The 22,092-nt window shown below is 39.3% G+C and overlaps 1 protein-coding gene across 3 annotated transcripts in view; it reads right to left on the reverse strand.

Annotated features, from left to right (window-relative positions):
* Positions 1 to 861: 861 nt before the first annotated feature.
* Positions 862 to 22,092, reverse strand: part of Art8 (Arginine methyltransferase 8) — a 142,783-nt gene continuing 121,552 nt past the window's right edge. For all 3 annotated transcript variants that reach the window (XM_067136776.2, XM_067136775.2, XM_067136777.2), the window contains one exon: positions 862 to 1,802. In XM_067136776.2, the coding sequence (XP_066992877.1) occupies positions 1,011 to 1,802 (792 nt within the window). In that variant the 3' untranslated portion in view covers positions 862 to 1,010. The remainder of the gene's footprint in view (positions 1,803 to 22,092) is intronic.

Genomic DNA, 22,092 nt, shown 5'->3' on the forward strand with positions numbered 1-22,092 from the left:
AATACACTGCCCTGATTTTTGATGAGAAGGTGGCTCCTTGGTAGCAGAAACTGTTTCTTCTCCTTCTTCTTCTGAAGACAATCTTTCTTCTGAAGAAACAATCCAGCAATTGTTTCAGGAATATCATCATGGACTTACAACACATCATCTAAATCACTAAAAACATAGTCGTCTCACAATTCACTGTCAAGGACTTAGCGTGAGGTCTCAATTCCTCAGTTAACACATTTCGCAACTGTTTCTTTAGGCGCATCCTTCCAAGCACCATAAATCCAGCAAACTGTGTCGAGGACTGTCACACTCCGCGTAAATTCGATTGCAATGTTACACTCATCAGCCAAATCACAGGAAAACTCTGTCTTAACAATATTGTTTTTAAATGCTCTTGGACAGGAAGCATTTCCAATGACAATGTTAACATTTTTTGCACTGAACCATTACAAAACAGCAAAACAAAATAGCTGTGAATCTGCCCAAACTGTCAGTTAATGGCTGTCCACTGTCCAAAGTTGTGGGGTGTCCAATGTACAGAGGATTTTTGACATGTAAATATATAAAACTAAAGGGGGGCATTCAATATGTGTTCAATCAAAAGGGGTATCCAGGCTATAGGGTGTCTGAAGTGAGAGGTTTCACGGTATTTCTATATATGACTTAAAAGATATTTATGGAATAATGCCATAAGACTATTGCAATTAGATTTCTGTTCATGAGAATCTTATAAGTATTCTCTCAAGTCAGAGAGAGAGAGAGAAAGGGGGAATAAGAACATATAATAGGACAAACACAATGGCAGGTCAGTGTGGGAAGAGGGAGCAACAGAAATAGAAGACAAAACAAAAACAAAACAAGGACAATCTCCACATTTTCATGCACTGTCCTATACTTATATTACAAGCACTCCCTGTATATCCTGAATGATCTCCATGAACAAATTTTATTTTAATGCAAAATTTATAAATGATTCAGATAAAACCAATAAAAAAAATAAGTGAAGACCACTTGCAGGTCTAGCAAAAATCTATTATTTGAGACTCAGAATCCTCAACCTGGGGTTCTTTTTCACACTCCAGAAAAGTTCGAGTTACAATGCATTTTGTCAAGTGACAATAGCAGGGTATTGGATGCTGCTCTTTCTCTGGGTCTAACATTATGAACTCTATACTGTACTGACGAGGATTATCAACACTTCGCTTCAATTTTAATTCCCAAGCTATTGGTTCATCTTCAGTTACATTTATTTCCTGAGGTAAAACAAGGACAGTCTGTTTCCAGTGAGTACACTGATCTTCAGGTGATGTGGACAGAACAACTGGTTGAGTCTCAAGATTTGGCACAGGGAACAAACACGAAAACCACAAAACGAGTCCTTGATATCTCCCATCACGTACAGCAGTTGCTACACACTTGGTGGAGAAAGCATCCACATCCTCAACAGTAACAGTTTTTAAGTCAAGCTCAAGCACACAGGTTGGTTTTGAAAGGAGATCCTCTTTCCTTACTTCCATTATTTCTGGATGCTGTCTTTTAGTTTTTCTTGTCTCTTCGCCTACAGAACTCATATTAACACCATACACATCAGTCCAGAAGTCAAACTCTGATGGTAAGCTACATGGACAAGAATAAAGTCTAGCAATCTCAGGAAGCATCTTTCCATTTGGTTTAAGATGCTTGTTACGAGCTGCAATGACCGAGTTCAGCATGCCTTCATGCAGAAGATAGAAGCCCATCCATTCTGATACAAGAACATCTACTTTTTCACCAAATGGAAGTTCCACCTCCTCAACATGGTCATGGATAACCTACAACAGAAATGTAGGAAGATATTCATCAGATTTATATGGAAAAAGAGTGTAAAGAGGAAAGAAAAGAAACACTTATCAATGGAGTCACAACAAATGGTTAAAAAATTCAAAACAATCTTTTTGAGCTAAACAAGTTTAAAAGTATATACATGGATTGCCATCATCATAGTTTAATTTCCTGTTTTGGGTAAGTATCAAATAATTAATATACTTTTATTACTGGCATATGCTTAAAATATCAGTAAGTGAAGTAGTTATTAAATGGCCTGAAAAGCAACCTGTGTTTAAGTCAAACATAATTTCAATCTTATGGTATCAGGAGTTCTTACCCTTTAAAATTATGAAAGCATTATTCACATGAAGATGTATATAAACCAAATATTCGTGTTAAGAAATGAATTCAAATTTCACAATTTTGGTAACCACATTGGAACTAGCTGAAAATGCTGACAATTTTAGAAACCTTAATATTTCTGGGACATACAAAGATACCTTGAATAACTATTTTCAAAAAACAGAAACATTTATAATAATTTGCTTTTGAAGCCAAACATTAAAAATTAAAAAAATTGCATTTCTACATTCTGACTTCTTGCGCTACCTATGGATCTTCTTAACCCTTTTTAATGCTCACATTAATTCATGTTTAGTACACGTACATGAACAGTGGATAAATATGTGGACACTTCCATAAAGTTGAGTATGCCTGACAGAAGTCATTGATATTGAGCCTTATTGAATTTGGAGGTGTCTACAGACGTTCAATGGCTTAATATTTGGCCATTTTCTGTTCTGCATGTAGTTTCCTGCACTGTACTGCTATTTGGGTTGAAAGTGGCTAAATAATACCAATATAAATGGTCCGTTATTGGACATTATAAATTTTCCAGCTAACTCATTCTTGGTTGCCAGCGTTTCGCCCTACGTTGGCTAGTGCATACCGTGGAGGCCACTACGTAGGCTAACTGGAGCCACCGGCAGTGCCAATGCACTAAGAGACTTTGTCCCTATGGGAATCAACATCTATATCATCTGATGGCCAAGCAGGCATCAATTTTTTCTTACTGTTCCCACCTACCAAACGAGTTGGCCGTGCAGTTGGGGCACACAGTTGTGAGCTTGGATTTGGGATATAAGAGGGCTTGAACCCCACTGCCAGCAGCCTTGGAGATGGTTTTCAGTGGTTTCCCATTTTCAACGAGGCAAATGCAGGGGCTGTATCTTAATAAAGTCACAGCTGCTTCTTTCCAACTCCTAACATTTTCCTACCCCATTGTTGCCATTAGCACTTTCCTACCCCATTGTCGCCATAAGACCTATTTGTGTTAGTGTGACGTAAAGCAAATTGAAAAGAAACTGTTCCCACCTGTTTGTACCAGTCACTCCTATAGAGCAAAGTCGGCCTTAAAACAAAGAGCGGTAAGCACAATTTTATCTGGGAGCATACTTCTTTTTTACAGAATACCATTGATTGCAATCTAATAAAAAATGGGATGATAATATTTCATAGATCATTGTACAAAATATTTAACGTTCTTTTACTGTTTGTGGAAAAGCACTACAAGATTCACTACTTCAGTTATTTGAGGGTGGTGAATATAGGGTGTCCTGACAGTGGATCATGAAGAGTGTCTTGAATCATAATGTTCTCTTTATCATATGTCAGTTTAGGCAGTAGAGTGAAAACCAATTCAGCTGTCTCGGAAGAACAGAACTTCTGAACATTCTCAGATAGGCACTTCAGACACGAGGAAGCAGATCGGGTTTATTTGAATAAGACATACATACATACATACATACATACATATATACATACATACAGTAAAAATTTATTTGGTGGAATTGTGCCAGAAATTAAATGTGATCATAAGCCACTACAATTGTATGGGCATTTCAAGCTTCCATTAATCTCATGGTTGAACTTACAATGACTGAATTCAGAGGTGTGAAAACTTCTTTCATTCAAATGAAGTAAACAAATTTTTACAGGGAGGGCAGCTACATCTCCAGTTTTATTTACTGATTAAATATATTGTAATACGTCCAAGAAGAAGGGTATTTTATAATAATAATAATGATAATAACAATAACAACAACAATAATAACCATCATCATCGTATACCCTCCTGGAGAAAAGCTGCTATACCATTCTATTTTCCCATCTTTACCCAGATAGCAGCAGTCATCCTTGTTAGGAACTATTTCATATTCACAAGAAGCTACTAGTTTGGAATTCGAAACATGCTCATACTCATGCTGATTCGTCACCATCATTGTCAAGAAACCTCAATTCCACTGAAATTTTGTCATCATTTATTAAACACTTCAACAATCTGAAAGGAGAAGAAATATGATTAATCATTCTTATGTATGAAAAGTGTGAGAAAAATGTGAAGGAAGAAGAACAATTTTCAACAGCTAGTAGGCCTGCTCATCGCATACACTATGAAATCTCTTTGCCGCTCACAAATCTTGTTCTCTGTTGTGCATCATTTTTCACAACACATACACCTCGGTCAGGTCAAATCTCGTACAATAGCAGATATGCGCAAACGAAGAAGTCAACAATGGCCCATACCACACTGCTGCTCAGTGCTCAACAACAGATGAAATTATTTATCACCAGCAATTGTCAAAGAAAATTAAGGAAAGAAGACATGCTTCGGGCCATTGTGATCCAACGCAAATAATACTGGTTAGGAGACAAGGAAGTGCTGTAGTTTAGTCAAAGAGGCTACTTGTGGTAAAGATGAACCCTGAGCATAGAAGGCGAGTACAATAGCAACTGCGCTAAACAGTTAACCTCTTATGTCTGCTTGAACTGTTGACGGATTTTGACAACTAGAGACCAACATTCATCATCATTAGTTGTTTTGCTCATTACTGAGCGCCGAGACCTCATAACTCTATTTCTGCATTGCAGCCTTGACAAGATGCCTCCATCCAGAGTGGTCTTCAGCTTTCCTTAACATGATCTGAAGAGGTAGGCCAGTGATCTTCATCGCCTGATCAAACCATCAATTTGCTGTTTTTCCTCCTGTTCTACTTTCCTACTGCCTTCAACCTTGCCTTGCAAAATGGTCTTTTCCAAGTTCTCTCCTTCTCTTCTGAAGAGGTGGCCAAGGAACTGGAGGTAACACTCACTCATACTCGAAGACAGACGTTTCTTGATGCTCGGTTCGTTCCGAATGGAAACATTAGTTGTTTCCATTCAGGGTACATGCAGCATTCTCCGCGAACACCCATGTCAAAGGCATCAATTTGATTTTTGTCTCTAGCATTTACAGTCCAGATCTCACAGCCGTACAAAAAGACTGAGAACACTAGTGATACCACCAAGTGCATCTTCGTACCTTTTGATATTGTCCGGTTCTGCCAGATCATAGCGAGTTTAAACATTGCAGCACGACTTAGAACCATATGTCTTTTGATCTGTTTTTCACAGCTTCCCATGTCATTGATGACAGACCCAAGGTATACAAATTCCTTTACTATCTCCAGGTCCTTTAGACATCCTGTAAGTTAGATTTGACCTTGCCGATCAACTACCATTAGTTTGGTCCTTTTCATGTTTATCTCTAGACCACAGTGAAGGCTAATTTCCTCACTCTTGTAAACAGGTCAGTAAGTTCCTCTTCACTTCCAGCTATAAGGGAAGTGTCATCTGCAAAACGCAGGTTGCTAATATTTCTGCCACCAATTGAGATTTCACTAATCCAGCCATCGAGAGCTCTCCTCTTGAAGACACACAATGCATAGATGCTGTAGAGTTGAGGTGATAATACAATTATAACCTTGCCTTACTCCACTTCCCACATTGAAAATGTCTGAAAGATCAAATGTCTGAGAGATCATCACCGACCTTTATGGTTGCTACATGGTTTTCATTCAATAATGATATTAAATGCAGTGGAACCCCAAATTCCATTAGCACCTGCCACAATTTGTCCCACATAACACAATCAAAGGACTTTTTGTAGTCAAGGAAGCAAAACAGGCAGTATGTAATATAGTGTGGAAAACTGGTGAATGGCCCAAGGACTGGACTGCATCAGTACTTATCCCTCTTCACAAAAAGGGGTCCGTAAGGGATTATTCCTATTATCGTACTATGGCGTTAATATCTCACGCAAGTAAACTCCTGCTCTACATTCCTGCAACCTCAGATGTCTGCAGAACAAGCAGGCTTTGTCGCAGGTAAAGGAACACGAGAGTCAATTCAAAACATGAGGCAGATATTCGAGAGACCTACATTAGGCACAAAGAAATTGCAAAATAGGCAGGCAAAAGGGCACTAAAATATCTTGAAAAATAGGCAATAAAAATTTGTAAAATGGACTTAAAAAATAAGTACTGTACTAATACATGTTTCATATATGTAAAAATTACAAATACCTAATAATTATAATTGAAAAATAAAATATGCACATGCATGTTCAATATAAAAGGGATTACCTGACTATCCCTTTAAATGGCAACGATGCAACAACCTTCAAGAACAGAGCAGTCTCATTTTTGCAATGAGGGAGTGTTGCATAATTTCAAAAAGTACATGGCAATATTATTTTTATTTGAAAAAAAAAGGAGGTTAATAAGCATTTATGGGTAAAATCATACCTGCCAACTTTCAAAAAGAGAAATCCAGAAGATCATAAAATGGAAAAATTTTAACAACACCTGCATGACATGTAATAAATATCATTTTTGGTCCGTATTGATGATATTTGATTGAAATAATAACATTAAGTTATTTATTAGACCACCTAATCAATACAAAATCGTCTTGGATGATTTACATAAATTTGTTAGCTAATAGTGGTACATGTTTCGCCTTCCCTGAAGCCATCATCAGCCATAGTCTTAACCTTAAATTAAAAATAAGCGTCTAAATAACATGTAGTAATGAAATGAATTTTAAAATCTTGAAGAGATTTGAAGTGAAATAACATTAAAAATAACAATGATGGTTTGAAAATACAATGTGATGAGAAACAATAGTGGAAGTATTAACAAAATTAACATTAGAAGGCTGCTAAAATAAGTACAATGGATAAAACAACAGATTGTTATACAACAAGTAGTAAGATTGCATAAAAGTAAAGTTGATAGTCTGGCGGTTATAATTAGACGATGACGAAAAATCTTATATAATCAAAGTAAAGAAGAGAGAATAAAAGTCAAAGTTAGTCGAGAGATCCGAAGTTAATCATGATCTTGAAGATAAAAGACGAAAGTCAGATGCATATGGTGAAGTTGTAGAACACTTTTTTGTTGAGGATATGAAGTTGGTGAATAGAAGTTGAAGAACAGTTTCAAATAGGATCACTATGGACCATCTCAAAATTTGAAGTGATGTTCAAATGTTGTAAATTGTGAGTTTGTAGATAGTCTAGTTGAAGGAGCATATAGAAGTGAAATCTGTAAATGGAAGCAAGAAAAGTAGGGTTAATTGTGTGAAAAGATATTTGAAAAATATTGAAGTAGAATCGTATGCACTTACCATTTGACGGTGACAAAGATAGCTTGTAATATTATGAGTTAGAGGTATTTGCAACAGTAGACTTCTTGCTACGTGTGTTATAACTGAAGTTTTGTGCTGGAGGGGGATCTGTTTGCGTTGACGTAACTATTGGAGGGGGGCTGCTATTGGTGGGGGGGAAGGAAGAGAGTGTATTACTGCGCGTGTTGTAACGGTGTAAGGCTATTGGAGGGAGCGATGTTACGGTGGGTGTGGCTATGGGTTTATTGGTTGTATTTGAATTAGAGGTACTAGCTGCGGGGGGAAGGGAGGGGGGTATATTAGCTGTAGGGGAGGTGGGAACTCTAATTGATGTGAGGTTGAAGATTTTTAAGAATTTTTTGGTGAGGGAAGTTGATTCTCGTAATAAAATAAGAATCTGTTCATACAAGGGGCTTTTTTTATCAATAGTGTCATTTAGATTTTTATCTTTATTAAAATGTTGGTCGAGGAAAATAAATAAGTTTTCATATTCTGTCATGAGTTTGCTTTTATCGACTCTTTTTAGGATATGGAGGTCTTGTTCTATTGTGGTGAATTTATGCCCGGTGTCCCTCATATGGTTGGCCATTGCGGAGAATTTGTTGTGTCTTTGGGCATTGTAATGCTCGGCGTATCTGGTAGAGAAGCTGCGGCCAGTTTGGCCAACATAAGAAAAATTACATGTAGAGCATTTCAATCTGTATATTCCTGATCCAGAGTAACTATTGTCTGTGCTCTTCCTTCCCCCCCACCAATAGCAGCCCCCCTCCAATAGTTACGTCAACGCAAACAGATCCCCCTCCAGCACAAAACTTCAGTTATAACACACGTAGCAAGAAGTCTACTGTTGCAAATACCTCTAACTCATAATATTACAAGCTATCTTTGTCACCGTCAAATGGTAAGTGCATACGATTCTACTTCAATATTTTTCAAATATCTTTTCACACAATTAACCCTACTTTTCTTGCTTCCATTTACAGATTTCACTTCTATATGCTCCTTCAACTAGACTATCTACAAACTCACAATTTACAACATTTGAACATCACTTCAAATTTTGAGATGGTCCATAGTGATCCTATTTGAAACTGTTCTTCAACTTCTATTCACCAACTTCATATCCTCAACAAAAAAGTGTTCTACAACTTCACCATATGCATCTGACTTTCGTCTTTTATCTTCAAGATCATGATTAACTTCGGATCTCTCGACTAACTTTGACTTTTATTCTCTCTTCTTTACTTTGATTATATAAGATTTTTCGTCATCGTCTAATTATAACCGCCAGACTATCAACTTTACTTTTATGCAATCTTACTACTTGTTGTATAACAATCTGTTGTTTTATCCATTGTACTTATTTTAGCAGCCTTCTAATGTTAATTTTGTTAATACTTCCACTATTGTTTCTCATCACATTGTATTTTTCAAACCATCATTGTTATTTTTAATGTTATTTCACTTCAAATCTCTTCAAGATTTTAAAATTCATTTCATTACTACATGTTATTTAGACGCTTATTTTTAGTTTAAGGCTGATGATGCCTTCAGGGAAGGCGAAACATGTACCACTGTTAGCTAACAAATTTATGTAAATCATCCAAGACGATTTTGTATTGATTAGGTGGTCTAATAAATAATTTAATGTTATTATTTCAATCAAACACCTGCATGAGTCGCTAAGTTTTAAGACATAGAAATAGAATCCAGAATTTCATTTGACATTGAGGACCTGAACTGATTTTGGTTCTTTTTCACCAAGCTGAACACACGTTCACACTCAGCTTTGCTATGGGGTAGAGTCAGAACAGAAAGCATTAGCCTGGATATCCTATCATACTTAGGAACACCATCAGCTCCACGAATGTCCATCAAGCAAGCTCATTTGGTGTCATCTGTCAGATTCGTACTCTCAACAGTAGCAGTAATAAATCTGAAAAGCTACAAATTGGTTCTGAAGCATATTCATTGCATCCTCAACTGTCCTTCCTTGGCAGCAATGATGAAATCTTTCTATAAAAAATTGTACAGAAGAAAACTGGGCATATTCAATTTTTGAAACATCTGCAACTTTCGCATGTATTTATTGCATCACTGAAAGGGAACTTACCGAGCTCGATAGCTGCAGTCGCTTAAGTGAGGCCAGTATCTCGTATTCGGGAGATAGTAGGTTCAAACCCCACTGTCGGCAGCCCTGAAGATGGTTTTCCGTGATTTCCCATTTTCACACCAGGCAAATGCTGGGGCTGTACCTTAATTAAGGCCACGGCCGCTTCCTTCCAACTCCTAGGCCTTTCCTATCCCATCGTCACTGTAAGACCTATCTGTATCGGTGTGACAAAAAAAGGAACTTGTTAATAATATAATCACATGCTGTGCAGAAGTAAGCCCTGCAGATGAAAATGCTGATATATCTCTATCATTGTTTCTTCACCAAATTGATTGTCGTAACACCAATGACTAGCCCATCACTGTCTCTCTGATTCTCAATAGAATGGTATGGAATTTAAATAAAAGGGAACTTTTGATCACTTTTGTTTAACAAATCTGGAAAGCAGCTGTTTCACCAGGTTCATCATTAGTTCTAGTACTGTAGTTTCTGACGACTCAGTAGCTTTTGGGATCGTAAATGAGGTTAAGCTAGTAGTTGATGCACACTGAGCATTAACAAGCACCTCATCCTTAAAGAAACCAAATACTGGACCCCACTGCTCTACAGCCTCTGCAGACTCCTAACGACAGCCATCTTGGGCAAACATGTTTCAGTATCTTCTTTGTTTCCTTGTTGTGGAGCTCTTGGAATTTCTTAAGGCGTTTCTTCCTCTTACAACTCTTTTCTAAATAATAGAAGATCAACTTTAACAAGCAAACTGCTTGCACCTTTCTCAGCAACCGAGTTAATCAAATGGCATGAGCAATCCAATATGAAGACAGACGACTGTGCTTCCCTTAAAACAGCAGCAACTCCATTCTTCTTTCCCATCACGACTGGAGTATTGTCGAAACAGAATGCTACACAATTTTGAATCTGTATTTTGTAACACTCTAACAGTGAAATTACCAAATTACCAATATTACGTCCAATTGAATCACCCACCAAGGCTGGGACAGACAACACTGAGCTAATTATCTCTTCCTGCTTTGCCACAAAACAGGTGACAACAATAGGGTACAGCTTAGCATTACTACTGTTGATCCCATCCTTATAAAGAAAATGGTTTATGTTGCATGTAACCAACTTCTTGAATCCATATCCATTTCTTTCAAAATGTGTGTGGTTTTCGTACAACCACAGCCATATTTTTTTGCAATTTCTGAACCTGGAAACATTTTCCTAAACAGAGCACCAGCATGATCGGCAGCAGCTAACGGGATATTATGTTCAATTACAAATGAAGTGAACAAGTATTCTGCTCTTACTATATCAAGGTCAGCTCCAGAAGGGGTAAAAACGAATTAATTTTCTGACTGCCATCCTTAGATTTTGTATTGGAGACATGTTTAACACATTTAATGTGATTTACTAATTCTGTTCTTCCTCCGTGAGAAACATTTATACAAGCACATGGAACAGAATGAGGATGCTTCACCTTTCCGTGATTGTATAAAACAAGGAAATTCATTAGAATATGCCTCTCGAAGATCGATAATATCGTTTCTTAGTTGAACTCATTACGAACACCACTAAAAATACTAAATCGCTTATAAATTCTTCACACAATTCCACGAGTTTTAGAACTACTGCCAATGTTACACGCACACACAAACAAAGCCTTTCAGCTGCTATGAAGCACGACGTAGTTACAGTACGCAAAACTTTCAGTGATACTTCGGCTCCCTAGTGTTGAATCGATAGACCTGGGTTATCTTCGAGATTCGTATCAACACCTTTGACACACAAACTATGAATCGATTATGCATCGCTGCAAGACAACTGGCGTACACTTTACGTACTAATACTGTTGCTGTTTACAAAGCAAAGCCAAGGTGATATTTCTGAGAATTCATGCTAGGAACATGATTCGCATCGAGAAATGTTATATAATGTGTGTGTAACACAGTTGTTGGCTTAATGTAATAAAGGTTTAGAAAATTCATATCTATCGATCATACTATCGATTCAATTCAGATTTCATTTCCATTCAGTTGGCAGTATTACCAGAACCGGGATAGTTCCCTCCTTACTCCTCATCCCTGTAAAACGAAGTATCACTAAAAGTTTTGCTGACTGTACTAAAGTTGTTATATATAAATTCACAGCCTGCTACTTTTCACTGATTTCTTTTCTTCAAAATCACAGCTACTTGTTTGGGAACATCTCAGTGAATGAAGTAGCAGTTGAGGTTGAACAGGTGACAAAAGCACGGTGATTATCGATAATGTGATTGATACATTTACCGGTCAAATTTCAAACACTGCATCTCGTATTACCAGCTACTATCAAAAGTCAAACAAATCTGATTTGACCGCAGAAAGCCAAAACAAGCGTGGATATTCAAAATCCGTACAATAACGTTGTTCATCCGTACAACTGCAAAACACACTCAAAATCTGTACATTTTACAGAAAAACCGGAATACTTGACAGGAATGTAATATACATTAAAACAGGCTGCATACAACCCCAAGCTCCAAAATGAATTTGTTAGATCGTTTGTATTATATTTGTAAACAAACAGGCATTTTGTCTAAAATCTGGTCTCTATTGTTAACAATAGGGTATAAAACCTCCATATGATCTAGTGGAGATTAGGAATGACATTGAGGAAATAACTGAAACCCACTTCTTACATGCATATACTTTCAGGTGTAGGTGATTTAGTTTGTCATCCTTGACAAGGGAAGATCTGCCATTAACAAGTTACTATGAAGAAATTGAGAACCTTCCGGTCAAAGAGGCTTTCTTCTCTACTTCCACATGATACTTAAAGATGTCTTATATGATTCCCAAATATAAAGGTCTTGGTGACTATTCCCTCCTTAAAGGACAGTGGACCAGGTAGAAAATGATGTGATATATGGCAATTTGACTGAGGTTAGATACTAGAATATTTTGAACACTGAAATAATTGTACAGTGAACCCATTTGTTGTAACTATTTACTTCCTAGTTGATGATGTCATCCGTTCAGTCGAATCCGACCATTGGCAATTCTATGAATTAGTTCTCTACACGTCCTGTTCCACACTGCCTCCTTTAGTTATTTCTAGTTAGCAAAGTGTAAACATTTGCTTTCATTGCTAGTTTATATGGAGTTTAAATAACTTGATGCTCATGTAAGAATAATTTCATGCATTAGGCTTTCACGAGTAGGGGCTGTGAAGAGAATGATACACATTCTTAGTGTGAGGAAATAATATGATCATAAACTTATTTCACACTGAATGAGTGGTTGCCAAGAGAAAGAGAAAGAGGGGGCAGGGGGTGGAGGGAGGAGGGGTAACACTCACCAAGACCTTTGTATTTGTGAATGGTATAAGACATTTTTACGAATCATGTGAAGAGGGACAGACAGAGACACACTGTGTGCGCGCACATGTCACTTGCCATTTTCCCTTTATTTGTGTAAGTTCAGAATACACACTGTGCTGCATTCTTCTTCTTCTTTTTTCATGGTTAATGACTGGAAAGAGTTGAATGAGAGAATGAGGTTATGTAAGGCTGGAAGTATAGCTATTTTGGTAAGTTAAGATGATTTCGACTTTTATGCAGATTTTATTACCATTTCAAATAATCAAAGATAAATGACCTAATCTATATGAGTTTAAAAAAAAAGTAAAATGTGAACATTAAAACAATGAGAAAGTCTCCCGTAATGGAGTGTTAGCAACATACAAATAATTTAAATATATTTTTCATGTAAAAGATACAAAGTAACTTGTGTTGCTCTTTACTACCTAAAGGTCCGACTTGATGGCTGAATGGTCAGCGTACTGGCTTTTGGTTCAGAGGGTCCCGGATTCGATTCCCGGCCGGATTGGGGATTTTAATGTTCATTGGTTAATTCCAATGACTTGGGGGCTGGCTGTTTGTGCTGTCCCCAACATTTCAGCAACTCACACACCACACATAACACTACCTTTCACCACAATAACACGCATTTACCTATACATGGCAGATGCCGCCCACCCTCAACGGAGCGTCTGCCTTACAAGGGCTGGACTCTGCTAGAAATAGCCACACAAAATTATTATATTAACCTAAATAGAATCTTTTTTGCTATTACAATTAATTATGGATTTAACAAAGCCACAACTGTCATTATCATTATTTTGAGGTTGAACTGAGTTGGGGTAGGGATATAGTCAAGTTTGAGTTGAGTGTGTTAGGATATGTACAAGGTAGCTAAGGATAGCACGAGGAAAGTAGTGAACTGTAGGTAAAGGACACGAGGTAGGTAGCCGGGTCATATCACTGGATTCCTGTAGAATTATTAACAGAGATATATTTACACACTTACACTACACAAGTGATACACAATACAAGAACACTCCCTACACATATTTACACTCGCATAAGAATTCCAAATGTGCTAGTTGCACTGACTATGTCAACATCTTACATCATGCGACTGACTGTCACCGCTTCATCTCGTAGACTCACACAGAGTGTGGTGGCAGGAAGTAGCAGGTAGTCTCCCCCCTCCTAGTAATACAAAGTAGCACTGTCCTAATCTGACCTCTGGTGAGAGCTTGCTATATTAGAGTAGAAGCAAAGAGGCAAAGTGAAGTCTGGTGATCAAACATGCTGCCCACCACAAAAGGGTTAAACACTTTTTTCATTAAAAAAAAAAAAACCTGCAATACAAAACACACAACGTTCAGATATCATATCCTTGAGAAGTGGGAAGGGAACAAAGTTTTGCATTGGGCCTTTTAAATACTCCAGAAGTAGTACGGATAGTGGCGATGCGTACTAGTCCAACAGCACCAGGGTGGACATGATCAATTACCGCGAGCTCCCAACACAGTGGTGGGGTGATGTCTTCCTTGACGATCACTAATGTGCCTGGTTGAACGTTATTGTTTGATAGTGTCCATTTACTCCTCTGCTGCAGATGGGAGAGGTAGTCTGTCGATCATGCCTTCTAGTATCCTTAGAGCTGCCGTTGTAATTGCTGCCATCTAGAAAGTACCTTGAGACGTACATTACCCAGATCTGGTTCGGGAAGGGTAGTGATAGGTCTTCCAATTAGAAAGTGACCAGGAGTGATAGCAACTAAATCGTCAGGATCATCAGATAGGGGGACTAGAGGCCTAGAGTTAAGACTTGCTCTGATTTGTGTTGTGAGCGTTGCCAGTTCTTCAAAGGTAAGGAATGCCGTTCCCATGACTCGTCGAAGATGATGCTGGAATGATTTGATGCCAGCCTCCGAAATGCCTCCGAAGTGTGGAGCCTGAGGCAGAATGAAGTGCCACCGAATGCCTTTAGTGCTAGCGAAGGTTGAGATCTCTCGATGATGTTCTTCGCCGAACAATCTCTGCAGTTCCTTAAGTTCTCTGTCAGCGCCTACGAAGTTTCTGCCATTGTCCGAATATATGTGTGCAGGTCTCCCTTGTCGTGAGATAAAGCATTTGAGAGCAGCAAGAAAGGCTTGGGTAGTCATGCTGCTAACAATTTCAAAGTGGATAGCCCTAGTAGCCAAACATACAAACATTGATACATAACATTTCAGCTTTGCACTGTTTTTACGAGAGCCTGATTTTATATACAGTGGGCCAGCGTAATCAATCCCGCAGTGTAGAAATGGATTGGCAGGTGATACTCTGTATTTTGGCAACTGACCCATTAGTTGCTGGGTATTTTTTGCCTTGAACTTATGGCAGATAAGACAATGGTGTATGATTTTCCGAATGGTATTCCTTCCGTTTGTTATCCAGTATTGCTGTCGAAGAGAAGACAGTAGCGACTAACACCCAGCATGAAACTTTCGTAGATGTTTGTTCTTGATAATCAATTTAGTTACATGGTGACTTGGGGGCAAGATTATTTGATGTTGTTTGTTGAAAAGGAGCTCCGATCGTTGTTATCTGCCACCAACTCGAAGTCCTTACTCGCAGAGGAATGGATTAAGGGATATAAGCTTGCTCTTCTTACCAATCGCCTTTGTAGTCCGAAGGGCATCAATCTCTGCACCATGATGTTTGGATGCTCTTGATACATGCATATAGTCCAGAACGTAACTCTTGAAGGTCTAATTCGCCAGTCTTCCTTTCTGCAGGCTGAAGTTTGGTGTTGGCGGCAAATCTGAGGCAGTATGCTGTCACCCTCTCAGTCGTGCAAGCTTAGAGAATTGCTTCATGAACTCATCTCCAGGTTGAAGCGCCATGAGACTGACCACTGGCTTCCGCTGTTCTGGATGTCCTGAGTCTCCGCAGAAGGGATGGAGTCGGGCCATGACTCCACAAGCCACGGTTGTCCATTCCACCAAAGTGATTTAGCAATAAGGGCGTCAGGGGCGAGTCCTTGTGAAATCAGATCCGCAGGATTATTTCCTGAAGCAACATGCTTCCAATCTGCGATAGATGTGCTGTCTTGAATCTCTGCAACTCTGTTGGCAATGAAAGTTTTCCACCGTATAGGCGATGCTGCAATCCATGAAAGAACTACAGTCGAATCTGTCCATAAATAGATGCTGCTAATAGACAAATTTAAGATTGATGTTACCTTCTTGAAAAGACGAGCTAGAAGCAATGCTCCACATAACTCTAGATGAGGAAGGGAGACCTTTTTCAATGGGGCGACCTTTGACTTAGCGCACAGTAGCCTTGTGGTACACTCACCCTGTTGATTTTCCGATCTAATATAAATGCAGCATCCGCAACCCTTCTCAGATGCATCCGAAAACCCATGCTGGTGAACGTTAGTGATAATTTCCTTCGCTAACACTAGTCTGTCGATTCGAATTCGGCTAACAAGAGGAAACTGATAGTGCAATTTCTCCCAGTACTGGAGTAGTTCTGTTGGTAGCTTCTCATCCTCACCTAAGCACAGTTGCCAGAGTTGCTGCACAAAATATTTGCAGGAGATGATAAATTGACCCATCAGTCCCAACGGATCGCATATTGACGCTATGACTGCAAGCACATTTTTTTTCGTAACAGTTCCATTGACATTAGTACACCCAGTACCATTCACAACCTGTAGCTGATCATTGACAGGATGCCACAAGAGTCCTAAAGTTTTAACATTATTGCCGTTATCGAGGTGAAGGGGCAGCTGGGCTTCTCTGTATTCTGTAGGAACAGCTTCGAGTAGTTGTGGATGACTGGAACAACACTTTCGAAGTTGGAAACCTCCCCTTTGAAGGAGATCAACAAGTTGTTCTTGCATTCGTAGAGCTTCCTCGAGGGTTTCTGTTCCAGACATGCAGTCGTCCACATAGAAATCTCTCTGGAGAATTTCTGCTGCCTTGGGTAAACTGCTAGACTCCTCAATAGCGAGCTGCTGAAGGCACTTAGTAGCGAGGAAGGGTGCTGAAGCTGTTTCGTACGTGACTGTTTTCAGCTGGTAGTGTCTTATAGGTTCTTCCTGCGATCAGTGCCATACGATTCTCTGAAGGTAGCGGTCACGACTATCAACATTTACTTGTCGATACATCTGGCGTATGTCGGCTGTAAAGCACAGTTGGTGAGTGTGGAATCTTGTAATGATTGACCAGATATCTTGCTGGATAGTCAGCCCAATTCGGAGGATGTTGTTAAGCAATTTCCCATTCGTAGTGGTGGCAGAAGCGTCAAATACAACCCTCGTCTTCATAGTAGAGCTTGCCTCTTTAAGAACTGGGTGATGGGGCATGTAGTAGCTATGTTCATTGAGTTGTGATGTGTCGATAGCCTCCATATGTCCCAGAGCTTCGTATTCCTCCAAGAAGTTCATGTAGTCGCTCGAGTTGGGTGTTCCTTTTCAGTCGTCTCTCAAGATGATGAAGCCGGTACCTAGCCATTGTGAGCGAGTCACCAAGTTCTGTTGAATCCTCGCGAAGTGGAAGCCGTACCGTGAATCTTCCCTCAGCATCTCGCCTGGTGTTGGCAGTAAAATGTTTCTCACACTCCAGGTCGTCCTTCGATCTGTTCGGCTAACTGATGACTTCTAATTCCCAGAAGCGGAACCATATGGTCAAGGGAATTGTCACTCATGGTGAAGAAGGTCTGTACGGTCTGTGAAGGTGCTTCAGCCGTTCTGTTTAACTGAAACCGTCCTGCAAGTATCCACCCAAGTTCCGTGTTCTGGAGAACAGGATAGTCACTTTGCCTCACACGTCTTTCCAGTCGAAGAAGCTGGAAGAATACCTCTGCACCAATTATAGCATGTCAATTTGTCCAGGTTGGTTGAAAGTCGAGTCAGCTAGAGGGAGCTCTTCCAGAATACCCCAGTCAGCGAAGTTAATATACGATCCTGGGAGATAAGCAGAAATTCTTGGCAACACAGCACAGTTGATTTCTACTCGGTAATCGCTGTGCATGGAGTGAACATTAACAGCAGCGGAGTGACGAGAGTCTGTAGCAGCGTTGCTTATACCTTGCACTGATATTCGGTTTTGAACCTTCCTTAAGCTGAGATGGCATATGCATTTGTAATGAAGTGTGACTGACTACATGAGTCTAGGAGCGCTCTACAAGTTTGCAGTCTTCCATATCCATCACGTACTTTAACCAGTGCAGTGGAAAGTAATATCTGGGTTTGAGGTTTTGCCTTTAACGAACAATACGTTGCTGTAACAGTTTTTTGCTGGTTGACATCAGTGCCGCTGTGTCTTCCAGGAGTGGCTTCAAGTTGCCTTCGCAGGACTGGTTGATTGGTTCGATGAAGTAGAGAGTGATGTTTCAAGCCGCATGAATAACAGGAGCCTGAAGAACAGTTGCTAACGATGTGTCCAGGCCTAAGACAATTCGAACACAACCTATGCTGTTTGACAAAGTCCATTTGTTGTTGGACACTGCTGCTAGAAAAATCTGAACATTGTAAAGAGAATGAACACCAACACAAGATAAACAACTACTGCCAGTAGAGACATAGCCTGTCTTACTGCTTTAGTGTGTTTGATGTCAGTAGCATGCCGTAAGTGGGACGATACAGCTGGCTTGGAGGTCTGATCTGATTTAATGAATTGAAGGGCATGGCATCTGTCTTCTAAAAATCGACATAATTCGTCTAGTCTCGCAAATTTCGATTTTGATGATGACGGCTCCCACTGTTTTCTGCTGGTCTCATCAATTTGTTGCAGAATCAATTGTGATATGAGAATTTCATGCAAAGGAATATCGAGTTCAAGTGCTTCAAGTGTATTTAGATTACTTGAAACTTGATTTAGAAGTGATCGTAGATCTATGGATGACACTTTACTTAAAGATGGAAGGTTTAGTAGGTTCTTAAAAAAGATGTGGTGGTTGTGGGAAGATTCTTAATTTGGTCATGTGCTTCACCTGTAAGTGAAGATAACAAATAATGGTACCTTTGTATATCATCAAGTGACTCATTGTTTATAACTAAACTGGTAAACATATCAGAAAAATGACAAAAATCAATAATATTGCCCCCAAATGATGGCAATTTAATAGTTCGAAGTGCTAGTTCTCTCTTGAATGAACCACAGTGGGTATCATTGGTTGCACTGGAAAAGTTGTCTTGTTTCAACCGTGATTCTGCACTTTCTTCTATCAATGTGGTAATTTTACCTACTATGTCATAGTACAACGATTTGAAACTACCGCAATCTTCACTATGATCTTCAGTTTCATCCTCCAGTTCCAATTTATCTTGAGCATTTTCATACCTTTCTCTTATTCTGGGAAAATCATCTAGTCTTGCCTTAATTGAATTTATACTTTATCCCGATTTAAAGTTAACTATGAAGTTTTATACATGTGTGATACTGGCTTTCGCTAGGCCTCTAGTCTTAACAAGGAGTTGTTTTTCTTTAGAATCCATAGTGGGAAATGATAGGAATCAGAAACTGAGTATGTACTTACAGTAGCTGCGTAGGGTAGTGCATCAAAGTTGGTCTGCGTGGCTGTCGTATTTACTCTGGCACTGACAGGAGATCACTGGTTGCCGTAAACTGGACCCAAGATGGCGACGTACGAAGTGGAAATCACCATGGCGGACGAACTGACCAGAGTTGGAACAAACATGGCTGCCACCGGGTGCTGTAGTATTCCTTGCCAACATGGCTGCTATCGGAAGCAGTTGTATTCTTTGCCAAGATGGCTGCTATCAGAAGCTTCAGTCCCGCCACAAATACATGTGTTACACATTAACGAAGAATCCGCAGAAATCCGGCCCGGAGGACCAAGAATTGAGTTGGGGTAGAGATATAGCCAAGTTTGAGTTGAGTGTGTTAGGATATGTACAAGGTAGCTGAGGATAGCACAAGGAAAGTAGTGGACTGTAGGTAAAGGACACGAGGTATAGAACGTTCCAACCTTAAATTGCAGTACAGCGAAGATGGAGAGCGCAGTTGCGAAATAGATTCGTGAAGAACACACTCAAGTGTGACTCAAACAGGGCGTCACAGTTCCACATTTTTCGTTTGTAATTTTGTAATTTTAAGTTCATTCATTCATAAATTAATGTTTGTAGGATGGTAAAATAAATACAACATACCTTAATCACTGGCTTTGCTCTCAGACATTTGACGTACATCTTCTATCCTTTCTGCAAGACCTGATGTTCCCGCTTTGGATGAACCGGGTTCGGAAGATGTACTTGAGGATGATCCGGACGATGAAGAAAGTCGTATTAAAAACTTTTTATCATTGACATCGTCCTATAATTCGTCTGCTTTCAACAAATCTCTTTCATTTTTCTTTACTTCGTTCACATAATTTGCCCAATTGTCTTATGTTTTTATGGCTTTTCGGTGGCCTAAGTCCCGAACTCACCCCTTCAATGGCGGCCTGCCATGCACTTTTCACTGTCGTATCCTTCCATTCTTTTGTCACTGTCTGACCAATATTTACCCACAATTCATCTGTGTAAATTACAGCTTTATTTTGCGCCCTCAAACGTTATATCTCCCTGAGATATCTGTGCCTCCAATTAATAATTTCATCGGTTTCAATGAAAGCTGCTTTATTACCCCGTCTTAAATAACGGAAGCCTATATCATGTAAGAAGCGATACAACGTAGTTTTGGAAAATTGTGGCAAAGAATCTTCTCAATTTACCCGACTCAAAATCACGTTCAATGTCGGTGGTATGTTAGCAAATACAGTAAAAGAGAATGAACCACCCAATGCACTCCACTTCGCACAATTTCATCATATTTAATTTTCCTTGCATTTTTTTGCCGTCCTTCTCTTTTTTGCTTTTATTTTGCGGGAGTTCGCGAAGGACCATGTGTGTGTTCCTTCCTTATAGCAGAGATTGTTCTTTTGGAACAACCTGTAGCTGTTTCACTGACTGCGCTGCTCATATTCATAGTCTTTAAAAAATAATTCAGGACACTCATTATAATAATGCATTCTTTTCCCCTGAGTTTACCTACGGAACGTTTCTTTTTAATTTGATGATCCATTGTACAACCTTCTGCACTTTTTCTTCGAACTAAGAACCCCCCCGCATGAGCACGAGCACGAGCACGAACTGACAACTACACAGACTACACAAACACAATCCACTTGTCCTCAAGAACTTAACATTTATCACTGATCTTGTCCGGCTCCATGGCTTAAATGATTAGCATGCCGGCCTTTGGTCCAGAGGGCCTAACCTTCATTGGTTAATTCCAATGGCTCGGGGGATGGGTGTGTGTGTGCCGTCTTCAGCATTAGAATTCATCACAGGTAGGGCCACATTCTTATAGACGTGCAGGTCGCCTATGCAGCGTCAACTCGAAAGACCTGCACTCGACCTCTTCGGAAGCCACACGCCATTAAATATTATATATCACTGATCTTTATTTAATCAATCTTATAATACTGATTAAATGAACACCACTGCACACGGCTGTCAGTATATTTAAAAGCTCAGCCAGCCGAGTCGCTCGTGAAACGTAAATAAACGAGATGTTCTCCCAGTCATAAATTAAGAGATAACGAGATAAGGACTTGAGGTATGATTTAAAAATAACTTCCATATCCGAAGACCGTTTGCTTTGCTTTAACCACACCATGATCCTTCTGCACTTTTTCTTCGAAATTAGATCCCCACGCAAGAGCACAAACTCACGAACCACACAAACGAAATACACTTTCCCTCAAGAATTGTACATATGTCACTGATATGTATTTAATCACTATTATACATACTACTGACGAAATGAGCACTGTACTGCATGCGACTGTCTGGAAATGTTAAAAGCGCATGTTTGGGAGATCATTACCGGTACTTCAGCCACCCAGACGGTCAGCCGAGTCACGCACGAAACCAAAATTGAAGGAGATATTCTTCCTGTCACAAATTAAGATCTAAGCAAGATAAGAACTTCGGGATTGTTTTAAAAATAACTTCCATATCTGAAGACCATTTGCCTCGCTTTGACCCCCCATGCAAATTCAATAGGAAAGACGCTGGCCAGCGACTGACTTTTTCGTGCCTGCACATAAAATTCCCTGAACAAGACTGAAAATAAACGCATATACTGCATTTTGTTATCATTTAAATTTAAAAATAAACTTATCTACATCGAGCTGAAATGTTTCTTTACCAGCAGTGAAAAAATTAGGAAAATTATGAATATAAAACAGGAGTTTTGACATGATAAGTTCTATGCAATGAAGATTTTGCATTTGGCGAAACTTTCCATTATATTACCATTTTCACACTAAATTATTTTTTTACA

The sequence above is a fragment of the Anabrus simplex genome, chromosome 1, assembly GCF_040414725.1.
Source record: "Anabrus simplex isolate iqAnaSimp1 chromosome 1, ASM4041472v1, whole genome shotgun sequence".
Classification (NCBI taxonomy): Eukaryota; Metazoa; Arthropoda; class Insecta; order Orthoptera; family Tettigoniidae; genus Anabrus; species Anabrus simplex.